Source organism: Ailuropoda melanoleuca, chromosome 7 (genome assembly GCF_002007445.2).
Source record: "Ailuropoda melanoleuca isolate Jingjing chromosome 7, ASM200744v2, whole genome shotgun sequence".
Lineage (NCBI taxonomy): Eukaryota > Metazoa > Chordata > Mammalia > Carnivora > Ursidae > Ailuropoda > Ailuropoda melanoleuca.
This window is the reverse complement of record NC_048224.1, coordinates 90,058,940-90,075,453: the sequence shown is the minus strand read 5'-3', so window position 1 is coordinate 90,075,453 and position 16,514 is coordinate 90,058,940. Positions and strand designations below refer to the sequence as shown.

Below are 16,514 nucleotides of genomic sequence, written 5' to 3'. Positions count from 1 at the left end.
CATCCATGTTATTGCAGATAGCAAGCTCTCATTCCTTTTTTTACAGCCAAATAATAATCCATTGTATATTATCATATGGTTTCACTCATTTATGGAAAATAAGAAATAGATTGGTAGGAGAAGAAAGGGAAGAAGAAGGGGGGGAAACAGAAAGGGGAATGAACCATGAGAGACTATGGACTCTGGGAAACAAACTGAGGGCTTCAGAGGGAAGGGGGGTGGGGGATTGGGATAGGCCAGTGATGGGTATTAAGAAGGGCACATATTGCATGGTGCACTGGGTGTTATACGCAAATAATGAATGAGTCATGGAACATTACATCAAAAACTAAGGATAATACTGTATGGTGACTAACATAATAAAAAAAATATTAAAAAATAATAATCCATTGTATATACATATACCACATCTTTATTCATCTATTGATGAGCACTTGGGCTGCTTCCATAGTTTGGCTATTGTAAATAATGCTGCAATAAACATTATTTCCTATAGTTTTGGTTTGCATTTCCCTGATGATCAGTGATGCTGAGCATCTTTTCATGTGTCTGTTGACCATCTGTATGTCTTTGGAGGAATGTCTGTTCACGTCTTCTGCCCATTTTTAATTGGATTCTTTGTTGCGTGGATGTTGGTTTGTGTAAGTTCTTTATATATTTTAGATACTAACCCTTTATTGTCTATGTCATTTGCAAAATCTCTTCTCCCATTCAATAGGTTGCCTTTTAGTTTTGTTGTTTCCTTTGCTGTGCAGAAGCTTTTTATTTTGATTTAGTCCCGATAGTTTATTTTTGCTTTTATTTCCCTTCCCTCAGGAGACATATCTAGAAAAATGTTGCTACAGCCAATGTTAGAGACCTTACTACCTGTACTTTTTTCTAGGATTTATGGTTTCAGATCTCACATTTAGGTCTTTTTTTTTTTTTTAAAGATTTTATTTATTTATTCGACAAAGATGGAGACAGCCAGCGAGAGAGGGAACACAAGCAGGGGGAGTGGGAGAGGAAGAAGCAGGCTCATAGCGGAGGAGCCTGATGTGGGGCTCAATCCCATAACGCCGGGATCACGCCCTGAGCCGAAGGCAGACGCTTAACCGCTGTGCCACCCAGGCGCCCCCTCACATTTAGGTCTTTAATCCATTTTGGATTTATTTGTGTGTATGGTATAAGAAAGTGGTGCAGTTTCATTCTTTTGCATGTACCTGACCAGTTTTCCCAATACCATTATTGAGGATGGTCTTTTTCCTGTTGTATATTCTTTCCTGCTTTGTCAAAGATTATTTGACCATAAAATTGTGGGTTCATTTCTGGGTTTTCCATTCTGTTGAATGGATCTGTGTGTCTATTTTTGTGCCAGTATTGTACTGTTTTTATTATTACAGCTTTATAATATAACCTGAAGTCTGATTGTGTAATTTTTTTTTTCCTGGTAACACTTGATAGACCAGTGATTGGATAGATCCGTGTTGGAGGTTTTTAGCTCCCACACAAGAGACAAATAGGGACAAAGATATTTAAGGGTGCTAGCAAAAAAATGTTAATAAAGTGATTCTGTGTGGATGTGGAGCTCTTTAATGAAGGATGTAAAATTTGTGCTCAACATCACTGATCATCAGGGAAATGCAAATCAAAACTACAGGAAGTCATCACCTCACACCTGTCAGAGTGGCTAAACTCTAAAACAAGAAACAACAGGTGTTGGCAAGGAAGTGAAGAATAAGGAACCCTCTCGTGCACTGTTTGTGGGAATACAAACTGGTGTAGCCACTGTGGAAAACAGTGTGGAGGTTCCTCACAAAGTTAAAAATAGAACTGCCCTAGGATCCAGTACTGCTGGGTATTTACCCTCAAAATACAAAAACACTAAGAGGGATACATGTAGCTCTATGTTTATTGCAGCATTTACAACAGCCAAACTATGGAAGCAGCCCAAATGCTGATTGGTAGATGAATAAATATATGGTATATGTATATACAATAGAATATTATTCAGCCATAAAAAAGGAATGAAATCTTGCCATTTGCAATGACATGGATGGAGCTAGAGAGTATAATGCTAAGTGAAATAAGCCAGACAAAAATAAATACCATATGATCTCACTCATGTGGAATTTAAGAAACTAAACATACGAGCAAACTGGAAAAAGAGAGGGAAAGATGGTCCAAGAAATAAACCTTTAACCGTAGAGAACAATCTGAAGGTTACCAAAGGGAAGATGGGTGGGGGGTGGGTGAAACAGGGGATGGGAATTAAAGAGTACACTTACACTGATTAAAAAAGATCAAAATAAAAAATTATTCCCTGTGGATGTGATGCTCTGTAATGATGTAAAATCTAGATGAGGTCAATAAACTCAAACACAAGGAGATGTTAAGGCATTAGAGATGGTAACAAGGTTGGACAGGAGGTGTATTAGAAGTAAGGAAGCCAGCAAGCCAGAAGAAAAACTTACTGTGGTTAAAGGTGAGTGGGGGTGCTTTTGGAGTTCTAAATTTCACAGGTAGGGCATTTTTGAGTGATGACATAGTTCAAATTAAAAGGTACATTGATGTAAAGATTTAATATTTGAATACTACGTATGTGCTATATATGAGGGAAAATATATAACATTAAGTAGCTGAAATACAGTTGGAGGCAAAAGTCATTGACTGTGAAGCTCACAGAACAGGTTAGGGAAGTTTTAAGGTCCAGGATGATGAGTTTGAATAGAAAGAACATGGTTAAAGTCATCAGTGAATATGGAGTAGTGGCCAAAAGTCATTATTGTGTAAGGAAGCACGGGAGAGAACTGTATAGAAGGTGGTATGAACCTCAGAGGAGAAGGCATTTATTACAGTGCATTAGAATCAAAGCGTACATTATGATCTCAATAAAAATGTTTTTTTAAAAAAGTCACAGCCTGGAAATAGTCCAGAATGCTAACAGAAAGTAGATACTGCCTCCTGGTTTTATGATGGAACAGCATGAGGGAATGAGTTAATATCCATTCAAAGAATTAGAGACAGAACAGTGCCCTAGGACTGCCACCCATGGTTGTGCATTTTGCAGAGACTGAAATCTAGTGTACGGTCCATTTGCTTAACGGGATCATAGAGCCTTGTTTTCCCAGATAAAGGGGTGCCATAAAAATACTAGCCCTACCCAAGGGCTCCCATGGGACCTGCTTCTACATCAAGGGTGTGTGTTTTTCTCATTTCACATAGTTACCAGTTATATATTCCATTGAGGCTTTGGCAGTCACCTCAATATGAAGACAGATTTCAGTTAAGACTGGTAGATTGAGGGGCGCCTGGGTGGCTCAGTCGTTGAGCGTCTGCCTTCGGCTCAGGGCGAGATCCCGGCGTTCTGGGATCGAGCCCCACATCAGGCTCCTCCGCTGGAAGCCTGCTTCTTCCTCTCCTACTCCCCCTGCTTGTGTTCCCTCTCTCGCTGTCTGTCTCTGTCTCTGTCAAATAAATAAATAGATTCTTAAAAAAAAAAAAAAAGACTGACAGATTAAGGGAGTTCTTTAAGTAGGTAGTGTAGTAGGGTCTAATGACATGGCATAATTTCAGAAAAGGCACAGTATAAGGGGAGATCACTATTGGATATATAAGTAAGGTGAGAAAGCAGAAAAGAGGAGAAGAGAGGATAAAAAAAAAAAAGGCTAGTATATGTCTTTATTGGAGAACATTGGGGCGTCTGGGTGGCTCAGTCATTTAAGCATCTGCCTTTGGCCCAGGCCATGATCCCAGGGTCCTAGGATAGAGTCCCGCATTGGGCTCCTTGCTTAGCAAGAAGCCTGCTTCTTCCTCTCCCTCTGCCTGCTGCTCCCCCTGCTTGTGTGCTCCCCCACCCCTGGTCAAATAAATAAATGAAATTTTTTAAAAATTGTAGAATTTTAATAGAATCAGATTATTTTAAAAACCAGCCTTGGCCCATGGTATCTTAATATTTGACATTAAAAACCTAATCAAGAATTAAAATTCTTTTATGTATATTTCTTGTTATGTGCAAATTAAAAATATTATGTGAGTTAATATATTATTATTTATAAATCAGTAAGATTATGTTAAAGAAATTGTATCCCTCTAGTTTTGCTTGAAGTATGTTATTTCTTGACTTTGACATTTCAGGAGAAAAATAAAAACAGTGATAAAGGAACTGAACCAGAAATGCAGAAAGAAAAAAGTATCCAAGAGCAAAATTCATCAGGTCCAAATGAAGAAAAGTCCAAAGCTCGTAAAAAATCAAACCCATATGGAGAATGGCAAGAAATTAAACAACAAGTTGAGTCTCAGTAAGTACCTGAAACTTAATCCCACTGTTACTACAAATTATATTTTCTGTTAGTACTTCCATACATTGCAGTAACTAATTTCAAGACTAAGGTGCTCATTAAAGGTGTGTCTTGTTTCTTTTAATTCTAGAGTGGTTTTATCTCTTCTAATTAAGTATTTTTAAATATTTGAGACTGTAAACTAGTGGTTATTTTAAAAAGTAAGTTAATGAGGGGTTTTTTTTGTAGGAGAGATGCTATTTATTTTAATTCCAGTATAGTTAACATACAGTGTTATATTTGTTTCAGGTGTATAATAGAGTGATTCAGCAATTCTGTACATTACTTAGTGCAACCTCTAATGATCTTTTTAATTCCTAACCAAATATAACATTTCTTTTGACCACACATTCACACACTAATTCACACCATGTACACATGCACATTCTCACACTCACCGTCATTATTCTGTTAGACAAACAAATAACTGCATATTCAATAAAGGCTTCATAAGGTATGTCTACAGACCAAAAAAAAAAGCTTTTATTTTGTTACTGTCTTAAAAATGGTTTACGACACTTCACTGAAGTTTAGTCTAAAGCCAGTATTCAAGGGTGCCTGGTTCACCATCTGCCTTCAGCTCAGGTCATGATCCCAGGGTCCTGGGATCAAGCCCCAAGCTCTATGTCCAGCTCCCTGCTTAGCAGGGAGTCTGCTTCTCTGTCCCCCTTTCCCTCTCCCCCTCCTTCCCCTCCTGCCCTCTCTTTCTCATAAATAGACTCTAAAAAAATAAATAAAATAAAGCCAGTATTCAAGAAACAGAACAGTTCTATCAGTTAAACAAGATCATGGTAGGGATGTTACCTGATTTATATTATTAGCTTACATGTTTAAATTAGTTATTGTCTTAAGAGCATTTACACAATAAAAGGAAGAAGTCACACCTAGCTCCACAAATTAGTGTTTCTTAAATGTTTAAATAATCTTCAGGTGGCAAAATAAAGTACAGGAGTTAGCAGTTTTTCTCCAAAAACATTAATGCTTTGAATTGGTAATGTAAGATGACTACTCTGTGGATACTTTTATAGTGAAATTATTTATTATTAAAACTGTACTTTAATGAAAAGATCATATTTTTTTGTAAGATAGAATGATGCAGGTTTTGGCCAGCTTTATACTGACAGTCCCTGGCCTGTAGTGGTGTGATGTGGGATTTTTTGACATTAAGATGGTGCAAAAGCGATATGCATTCAGTAGAAACTGTACTTCAGATTTTGAATTTTGATCTTTTCCCCCTGCCTAGCAATACACTGCTGTACGGTTCTCTCTCATACACTCCCAGGCAGCCATGTGACCATGAGGGTAAACAGCCAGTATATTTTAAACCATTCTGCTTTTCACTGTCAGTATTCAATAAATTACATGAGATATTCAATATTTTATATAAAATAGGCTTTGTATTAGATGATTTTGCCCAACTTAGCCTAATATGTTCTCAGCTTATTAAGGTAGGCTGGGCTAAGCTATGATGTTAAGTAGGTTAGGTGTACTAAATGCATTTTCAACTTACAGTATTTTCAATTTACGGTGGGTTTATTGGGCCATAACCCCATCATAATTGAGGGAAAATCTGTATGCTGTTCTAATAAGAATTAATTCTCCAGGGATAACATACCATAGTATAGATTAAAACTGCTGTCAGAATGTTACCATTATTATGATAGTTTAGGTTGTATTTGTTAATGTAATATTAGAAAATTGCATTTAATGCAGAATACTGCCAGGCACCGTGATAAGCCATACTGACTACGTATACTGAAATTGCAGAAATAATAGGCTGCATTACTTCAGCCCCTAAGTGATTTTTTAAGTGACTTACAGTAGGAAAATGGCCCTACTATATCAATATCTCCTATACTTAAAGCTAAGATTTCTTAAAATTATGTTTTTCATGTGATAAATATACTGTAAAACCATTCTTGTTAAATTTTAACCTAGTCAGCCAGTTTCACGTGTGATGGATTATGTTTGACTTCCTAAGTAGATAAACCTAATTTTTAAGAGGTTCCCCGTAAAAATAACCAATATATTTTTATTATAGAAAATTTTTGGAATTGAAGAAAAGCATAAGAATAACTCAGTTACCAAGAGATAATAGTAACATTTTTAAGTATTTGCCCCAGTTTTTATTTTTTTCCCTATATAGCATTATATTAATATTTTGTACTTTTTAAAAATTTTGTAAATGTTATTTTTAATTGTTATATAATACTTAATTAGGTGTACTTTGATTTTACTCAGCCATTCCTTTTCTGTTGGGGAGTTAGGTTATTTCTGCACTTTTGGATTTTATAACATTTTGACTATTAATATATCACTGTACACATTTCTGACTGTTTCTAGAAATGGAATACCTATTTAATGGTTATGAACAAGTTGAAAATCTTGATACACAGTGCCCAATTACTTTCCAAAAAGAGCATACCAATCTATACTCCATCAGCAGTTTCTGAAAGTTTCTGTCCCATTGGACCTTCTCAGCATTCCTTACTCCTGAGCTTTTAAATATTTTTTTAAATTTTTATTTAAATTCAATTTAATTAACAGTGTATCAGTTTCAAAGGTAGAATTTAGTGATTCATCAGTTGCATATAATTAAATATTTTCTAATTCAGCAAAAAAGTATCTTATTTTAGTTTTCTTTGATTTACTGATATGATTTTTTTCATATATTTATCAGTATTTTGTATTTACTCTTCTGTAAATTGTCAATAGTCAAAAGTAAGAACTTGCAAAATTAGGCCCCTCTGGTTTTCAAAGCAAAGTGCTACAGGGATTCATCTTCCTAGTGCAGGTTCCCATGCCTGGAATGAATGTCTGTCTCTCTCGCTTCTCCTTGGCCACGGCATCCCTCCTTTCTACAGACAGTCTTGTGGCTCTGACTGCATCTCCACCCTTCCTATCCTCTTTGATTTGGCTTCTTCTCTACATTTAACCGTGGAGAGTCTGTTCTGCCAGTCTTTGGGTCATTTTCTGGGTTATTTACACTGATGTGGGTATTATCCACTTGTATGCATGGGACAAGGTGAGCTTAGGATTGTCCCACTCCACCATCTTCCCAGAAGTCTTCCAGCCATTATTTCTTTAAATAAGCTTTCCACTCCTTTCTCCCTCCCTTTTCTTTTTTTTCTTTCTTTTTCTTTCTTTCTTTCTTTTCTTTCTTTCTTTCTTTCTCTCCTTCTTTCTTTTTTTTTTTAAAGATTTTATTTATTTATTTGACAGAGAGAGAGACAGCCAGCGAGAGAGGGAACACAAGCAGGGGGAGTGGGAGAGGAAGAAGCAGGCTCATAGTGGAGGAGCCTGATGTGGGGCCTGATCCCAGAACACCGGGATCACGCTCTGAGCCGAAGGCAGATGCTTAACCGCTGTGCCACCCAGGCGCCCCTCCCTTTTCTTTCTGAGACTATAATGATGTGTACACTGTTTTTATTGTTGATGTCCTAGAAGCTCCACAGGCTGGCTTCTTCATTCTTTTCACCTTTTTTTCTCTTCTGATTAGCTAATTTCCAATATCTGCCTTCAAGCTGTCATATTCTTTCTTCTGTTTGGTCTACTCTGTTGTTAAGCTCCCTCTCTGTTGAATTCCTTCAGTTCAGTCATTATATTCTTTAGCACCAAAACCTTTTTGGTTCCTTTTTGTTTTCTATCTCTTTGTTGAACTTCTCATTTCCTTTTGTTTTCCTTATACAGGAAGTTGCATATCTGTCTTCTCTTGTGGCTGTCAGAGCATCTGTAGAACAATTATTTTGAATTCTTTGTTGGGCACTTCTTAGTTCTTGATTTCTTCGGCCAGTTACTGAAGGTTTACTATATTTCTTTGGAGGAGACATTTTTCCTGATTCTTGGTAATCCCTGTAGCCTTCTATAGGGGTCTACACACCTGAAAAAGGAATCACTTCTTATAGACTTTCTGGACTGACTTATCTGTGGGTAGGGCAACAACGGAGCATGCTGTGATTCCATGTCTGGTGGTACAGGGCACCAAACACAGGCATGTGACAGCACTGGGTCCAGGGAGCATATTGTCTCTTTGGCTCAGGGCATTAGGTTCCAACAACTGTGTACTTCTTTGGAACACTATGGGTATTTCACAGTGGCTACAAGGGCCAGCCACAGCTGCCTGTGTAGTAGCAGGCACACACAGTGATGGTGTCCAGACCAGCAGCAAGGGCGGAGCCAGCTACAGCTTCATTGGTAGCTTCAGGGAGCTTGGCTGTTAGGATACTCTCATGTGGCTATACAGTCTCCTCTCATGAGGGTACACTGCAGGGGAGGCTGGTGTCAGAGGTTGGACTAGGGGCATACAGGTCAGGTATGCAGCTGGAGGAGCTAGCTACAGATGAACATGACCAATCAGGCCAGTGACAGAAGATGTGGCCTGATCCAGATCCAGATTTGGACCCCAGCTGCAGGGGTCCTAGCTGTTAGCATGATGTCCTGTGCTGCGTTATCTACACCATCGCCGGTGTATACACTGCAGTAGAGGCTGGTAATGAGCGTCAGGGTGGTGGCATTTAAACGCACAGCTAGCCCTGAGTGTACGAATTAGCAGTAGGGGATCAGCCACAGATCTTGCATTTGCACAGAGGCCAGAACTGCCAGGCTCTGGAGGGATTCAGACAGTTGACATCAGGGAAATCAAATACCTGTTGGGCGAAATACCTGGTGAAATCGATGGGAAATCTGGAGTAGTTGTGCTGTCTGTTGGTTCCTTCTTCAGTGGCAAAAGCTGCTGAGTTTGTAAAGCAGGTCACTGTGAACCACAATCACTCCCACTGCATGGCTGTTCTTGGTAGATCCTGTCTTTCTTCTTGTTCCTAGCCATCTCTCTGCATCTCAGCTTGCCACGATAAAGTGAAACTGAAGTGGGACCTTCTTGCGGTGCCCCAAAAGCTAGATAAGCTGGTCACTCACCCCATCCTTGTTATCCTGGTGAAGGGAACTCTTTCTAACTGGGAATTTCCTCTTGTTTCTGAGCAATGCCACCTTGGTGGATGGGATGATGCAGATGAAATGAAGTTGTCTTCTTTCTCTTTTGTAGTTCTCAGGGTTTTTTATGTTGCTGAAATATCTTAAGAGGATTCCAGATCTCTCCCAGTACTGTTTTTCTTCGCATATAGCTCTCTAATTGTTGATCGTTTTGTGGGGGATGGAGGCTTGGGTCTCCACTAAAGGATTTTTTAAAATTTGTTTTTACTTAATGAATCAGCTCTTGATTGTGTCTGTTTTATTATGCTTCCATTTATTAATGGATTTTCTTTTTATCTATTTTTACCTTTAGTTTCATAATTTTGTTACCCTGACTTTTCTTAAGTTTCTTTATTTTTTGTTCTTTCTTCAGAGGAACACTCAGACTGTGACAGGACATGAGGAAGGGATGTTTTTGTTTCTTAATGAAAATAAAGTAGTTTGGTCTCTGAATATAGTTCTGGCCATATATCACATAAACTTTGAGTGAAGGTTCCCTTCATTCCATTGTTTTGTAACAGTTTAGTATTGTATTTTTACTTACTTTTTCATTTGGTGGTTTTCCAGAAGAGTATTCGTTTTTGTTAACCTTAAAAATAAAACTGCCAAGGACACCTGGGTGGCTCAGTCAGTTAAGTGCAGATTCTTGATTTTGGCTCAGGTCATGATCTCAGGGTTGTGAGATTGAGCCCCACATCAGACTCTGCACTGGGTGTGGAGCCTGCTTAAGATTCTGTCTCTCCCTCTCCCCCCCCCACCGCCCCTGCAACGCATACTCTCAGCCAATCAATCTGCAGTTCTTTACCAGCAAAAATGGGTTTATTCAGGAATAGCAGAGAATTGCAATCCAGGACAAGCAAACTACGGCAAAACCATAGGCAAGTCCAGAGAACAAAAGAGAGAAATGCTCTTTTATAGAAAAAAGGGGGGTATTGGGAAGGCTTTTATGAACAAAATAGGTCAATTAGAGTAAACTGGGAACTTGAAGTATAGTGGCTTTTCATTGGCTGAGTTGTGATGGTCTCATATCGGCTGGACTATTTGCAGGGGTGGGGGTGGAGAAGGAAAGCCTGCCTCCTGCTGGAATACGAATGTGGGTCTTTGGTCTCTTCCTGTTGGGTTTGCAACTGAGGAGTGGTAGGGTATGAAAGCTCCCTCTGCTGGCCTCCTGACTCCATTCTAAGTGAGGTTTCCTTTTATTAAATTTTCTAATCCCCACCCCGCACTTTTTTTGTTGTTTTTTTTAAACTCAAGACAGAAGTGTATTTCTCTCTCATGTAATACGCAGAGATAGAAGTTAATTCAGAGCAGGTAAGTATCTGTATTCCGTAAAGTCATTCAGTGATGCAGTTCTTTCCATCTTGTTGCTCTACCATTCGTCAGGATGTTGTCTGTTGAATTGTCAAAGCTGGGTCACTGCCATATCCATGTTTCTGCCCTTGGAAAGGAAAGAGTGCTGGAAGACATAGCCAGTGTTTTAATGCCAACACCCAGGAGACCCATGACTTGAAATTAGTTTACATGGCTGGCCATACCTAACTGCAGGAGAGATTCCAAAATGTAGTCTTGAGAAACCATGTGTCCAGTTAATACCCTAATACTAGGGAAGAAAGGGAGAATGAATTTAAGGGATAAGCACCAGTCTGCCACAAGGCAACTAACAGACTGATGTTTGTTAAAAGTTCAAGGATGAGTAGAGCTTCTGAGTATCGAAGGGACAGTGAAGGAACCTGCAAAGGACAATGTTTGGCATAGAGGCTTCTGTTATGGGGACAGTGAGGATTCCATGGCTCCTTGACTCAATGTTGGTACGGCAACAGGTGGTTAATAAACACTTCTAAAAGTAGGAGCAGTTGTGCTCAGTGTGGGTTATCCATTGTGTAAATGAGCCAGACTTCTGAAGCCTTTTTTCCTTAATGTCCAGCACACAGTCTTGGTTGGAGAAAAATATCTGTGGAGTTTGAGCTTTGGTTTTGGTTTTGTGGGTTTTTTTGAGTGCGCTTATTTCTTTTTCTGTTCTTTTTTTTTTTTTTCTCCTTTTTCATCATGGAAGTATACTTTTTATTCCCCAAATCCTATTTTACCCATTGCTGCTCCAGCCTCCCCTCTGGTAACCATCACTTTGTTTTCTATAGTTAAGATTCTATTTCTTGGTTTCTCTCTCTCGCCCTCTCTCTTTCCCTTTGCTTGTTTGTGTTTCTTAAATTCCACATGAGTGAAATCATATGATATTTGTCTTTCTCTTATTTCACTTAGCATGATACTAACTCCTCCATATCATTGCAAATGGCAAGATTTCATTCTTTTTTGTGGCTGAATAATATTCCATTATCTGTACACACACCACATCTTCTTTATCCATTCACCTGTCAGTGAGAACTTGTGCTGCTTCCATAGTTTGGCTATTGTAAATAATGCTGCAATGAACATAGGGTGCATGTATCCTTTTGACTTAGTGTATTTGTATTTTGACCGTAAATACCCACTAGTGCGATTACTGGATCCTAGGGCAGTTCTATTTTTAATTTTGTGAGGAACCTCCGCGCTATTTTCCACAGTGGCTGCACCAGTTTGCTTTCCCACCAATAGTGCACAAGGGTTCCTTTTGTTTCCACGTTGTCACCGGTATCTGTCATATTTTTTTTTTAGCTGTTCTGACAGGTGTGAGGTAGTATCTCCTTGTAGGTTTTTTTTTTTGTTTTTTAAGATTTATCGATTTAGGGGCACCTGGGTGGCTCAGTCATTAAGCGTCTGCCTTCAGCTCAGGTTCCTGGGATCGAGCCCTGCATAGGGCTCCCTGCTCAGTGGGAAGCCTGCTTCTCCCTCTCCCACTCCTCCTGCGTTTGTTCCCTCTCTTGCTGTCTCTCTGTCAAATTAATAAGTAAAATCTTTTTTTAAAAAAGATTTATGGATTTATTTTAGAGTGTGTTTGCACAGTCAAGTGGGGGGAGGGGCAGAGGGAGAGGGAGAGAGAATCCTCAAACAGACTCCCCAATGAGCAAGGAGCTTGATGCAGCTCGATCCCAGGACCCTGAGGTCATTGCCTGAGCTGAAATCAAGAACTGGCCTCTTAACTAACTGAGCCACCTAAGTGCCCCACTCTTTTTGTAGTTGTGATTTGCATTTCCCTGATGATCAGTGATGTTGAGCATCCTTTCATATGTCTGTTGGCCATCTGTATGCCTTCTTTGGAGAAATGTCTATTCATGTCTTCTGCCCATGGATTATTTAGCTTTTTGGGTGCTGAGTTGTATTGGTTCTTTTCTTTCTTTCTTTCTTTCTTTTTTAGATTCATTTATTTGTTTGAGAGAGAGAAAGCATTTGCACACACAGAGTGGGAGCAGGAGAGAAGTAAACTCCCCTCTGAGTACAGAGCCCGATGCCAGGCTTAATCTCACAACCCTGAGATCATGACCTAAGTGAAATCAAGTCAGACGCTTAACTGAGCCACTGGCACCCTGAGTTGTATCAGTTCTTTATATATTTTGGATACTAACCCCTTATTGGATATGTCATTTGCAAAGACCTTCCATTCAGTAGGTTGCCTTTTAGTTTTGTTGATTGTTTCCTTCACTGTGCTGAAAATCTTTATTTTGATGAAGTCCCAATACTTTATTTTTGCTTTTATTTCCCTTGCCTCAGGAGATGTATCTGTAAAGAAGTTGCTATGGCTAATGTTGAAGAAATTACTGCCTGTGCTCTCTTCTAGGATTATTATGATTTCGGGTCTCATATTTAGGTCTTTAATCCATTTTGGGCTTTTCTTTTTGTTTTTGTTTTTATTTATTTATTTACTTACTTATTTTTAAGTAGGCCCTACACCCAGCATGGAGCCCAGCCCAGGGCTTGAACTCACAACCCTGAGATCAAAACCTGAGCTGAGATCAAGAGTTGGACGCTTAACTGGCCATGCCACCCAGGTGCCCCATTTAATCCATCTTGGTTTTATTTTTCTGTATGGTGTAAGAAAGTGGTCCCCTTTCTTTCTTTCTCTCTTTCTTTCTTTCGCATGTAGCTGTCCAGTTTTCCCAATACCATTTGTTGAAGAAACTATCCTTTTCCCATTGCATATTGATTCCTCCCTTCATTGAAGATTGACCATATAATTGTGGGTTCATTTCTGGGTTTTCTATTCTATTCTATTGATCTCTGTGTCTATGTTTATGCCAGTACCATACAGTTTTAATTACTACCACTTTATAATATAACTTGAAACCTGGAATTGTGATATGTCCAATCTTTTTCAAGATTGCTTTGGCTATTTGAGGTCTTCTGCGGTTCCATACAATTTTAAGATTGTTTTAGTTCTGTAAGAAATGCTGTTAGTATATGATCTGTAGATTGCTTTGAGGGATATAGACATTTTAATAGTATTTGTTCCTTCAACCCATGAGCATGGAATGTCTTACCATTTCTTTGTGTCATCTTGAATTTCTTTCATCAGTGTTTTATAGTTTTCAAAATACAGGTCTCTCTCCTGTTTGTTTAAGCTTATTTCTGGAAATTTTTTTGGTTTTGGTGCAATGGTAATTGGGATTGTTTTCTTAATTTCACTTTCTGCTGCTTCATTGTTAGTGCATAGGAATGCAGCAGATCTCTATACAATGACTTTGTATCCTGTGATTTTACTGACTTTATTTCTCAGTTCCAGTGGTTTTTTTGGTGGAGTCTTTAAGTTTTGTGTGTGTGTATGTGTGTGTGTATAGTATGTTGTCTGCAAATAGAGTTTTACTTCTTCTCAATTTGGATGCCTTTTATTTCCTTATGTTGTTTAATTGCTGTAGCTAGGACTTCTTTGCTGAATAAAAGTGCTGAGAGTGGACATCCTTGTCATATTGATGACCTTAGGGGAAAAACTCCCAGTTTTTCACTATTGAGTAGGATGTCAGCCATGGATTTTTCATATAAGACCTTTATTATATTGGGGTATGTTCCCTTTAAACCTACATTGCAGAGGGTTTTTATACATGAATGGATGTTATACTTTATCAGATGCTTTTTCTACATCTATTGAAATGATCATATGCTTTTTATCCTTTCTTTTATTGACGCAACTTATCTCTTTGATTGTTTTGCAAATATGGAACCACCCTTTCAATCCGAAGGTAAATCCTACTTGATTGTGGTGTATGATTTTTTTAATGTATTGTTGGATTCAGTTTGCTAATATTTTGCTGAGAACTTTTATATTTATATTCATGAGAGATACTAGTCTGTAGTTCTCTTTTTTGGGCCGTCTGTATCTGGTTTTGTTATTACAGTGATACTGACCTCATAGAATGGATTTGGAAGTTTTCCTCTTGCATTTTTTGGAATAGTTTGAAAAGAATAGGTAGTAACTCTTTTTTAAATGTTTGGTAGAACTCTCCTATGAAGCTCTCTGGTCCTGGACTTATGTTTTGGGGGAGTTTTTTGATTATGGATTCAGTTTCATTGCTTGTAGTCAGTGTGTTCAGATTTTCTATTCTTCCTCCTTTAGTTTTGGTAGGTTACATGTTTCTATGAATTTATCCATTTCTTCTAAGTTTTCCGATTTGTTGACATGTAGGTTTTCATGATATTCTGTTACAGTTGTTTTTGTTGCAATGGTGTTGGTTATTTCTCCTCTTTATTGATTTTGTTTATTTAAGTCCTCTCTTTTTTTTTTTTTTTCCTGATGAAAAGGTTTATTTTTGCTTTTATTTCCCTGGAAAGTTTCTGTTGAAAATCCACTGATAGCCTTATGGGGTGTCCCTTGTATGTAACTGTTTTCTTTTCTCTTGCTGCTTTTTTTTTTTTTTTAATTGCCACTTTTGCCATTTTCATTACTATGTGTCTTGGTGTGTGAACTTCTTGGGTTGAATTTTTGGGGAGATCTCTGTGCCTTCTGGATCTGGATATCTGTTTCCTTCCCCAGATTAGGGAATTTTCAGCTATTTCTTCAAATAAATTCTCTGCCCCCTCTTCTCTTTTTCTTCTGAGATACTTTGAATGTTATCACACTTGATGGAATCTGAGTTCCCTAAAAGACTGTTCTTAATTTGCATAATGTTCTTCCTTCTCCTTTTCTCAGCTTACCTTCTAGTACTCCCATCTTCCATGTCATTAATTTGTTCCTCTACTTCACCTAGCCTGCTGTTTATTCCATCAGGTGTATTTTTAATTGCATTTATTGTGTTCTTGATCTCTGGTTCTGTCTTATCTCTGTGTTAAGGGTCTCATTAATATTCTCCACTCTTCTCAAGTCCATTGAGTATCTTTATGATCATTTTTTTAAAATTTTTTCTTATGTTAGTCACCATACAGTACATCCTTAGTTTTTGACGTAGTGTTCCATGATTCATTGTATGATCATTACTTTAAATTCTCTGTCAGGCATATTCTGTCCATTTTGCTTGGCTCTCTTGCTGTGTTTGGTTCTTTTCTTTCATGTGGGAAATGTTTTTCTGTCTTCTCATTTTGTCTGACTTTCTGTGTCTGTTTCTGTGTGTTAGGAAGGTCAGCTACTTTGTGCTTTTAACACTAATAGTCTTATGAAGAGAAGTTCTATAGTGCCCTGCAGTGCAGTGTTCCCTGTTCCCCAGGGCCTGGAGCTTCAGTAAGTGTCTCCTATGTGTGTGTGTGTGTGTGTGTGTGTGTTCTTTGCTGTTGAGGCTTGACCTCTTTTTGCCTTCAGTCCCGTTGTCTGCAGAGATTTTCTTTGCCTATTGTGGGCACTGTTTGGTCTGCAGTAGGGATGTGGTGCATTTTAACAAAGCGTGCAATGGTCTGCCTGCAAACCCCCCTGCCCCACAGGAACGGAGGTTTCACAAAATATGCAGTTTGGGAGATGTGGTTTTGGCAGGGTTTGCTCCAGACTTCCCAGGGACGGGATCTGCAGCTCTAGTACTAAGGCAGGTGTGACTGGGAAGGGGGAATCCTCTGAACCCCTATGGGGGGTGGGCAGCGGGCCTTGGTGTAAGCAAGTTAGGTAATGAGTGTTGGCTTCACTGGTTCCCACAGGTGGCCATTGTTTATAGTGGGGGGCAAGGGAGGGAAATGGCACCAGCCAGCTCCTTTGTTCTTGGAAGAGCCTGTGTCTCCAGGCCACACTCTGAAATGAGCAAATCACTCTCCCTTCTGCCTGCCCTCAGTGTTTCCTCAAACTGCTGGTTCTATGCTATATGTTCTTGTGCTGCTTGTTGTGCTGTCTCTTTAAGGGTGTGAACTCGGCTTCTTAACACCCTCTGCACTCTCCCAGAGCCGAGC

At 38.8% G+C, this 16,514-nt stretch overlaps 1 protein-coding gene across 5 annotated transcripts in view; it reads left to right on the top strand.

The window, feature by feature from the left end:
* Positions 1 to 16,514, top strand: part of WBP4 (WW domain binding protein 4) — a 50,871-nt gene that overhangs the window by 17,986 nt on the left and 16,371 nt on the right. For all 5 annotated transcript variants that reach the window (XM_002915867.4, XM_034665263.1, XM_034665264.1 and 2 more), the window contains one exon: positions 4,117 to 4,280. In XM_002915867.4, coding sequence (XP_002915913.1) covers positions 4,117 to 4,280 — 164 coding nt within the window. The remainder of the gene's footprint in view (positions 1 to 4,116; positions 4,281 to 16,514) is intronic.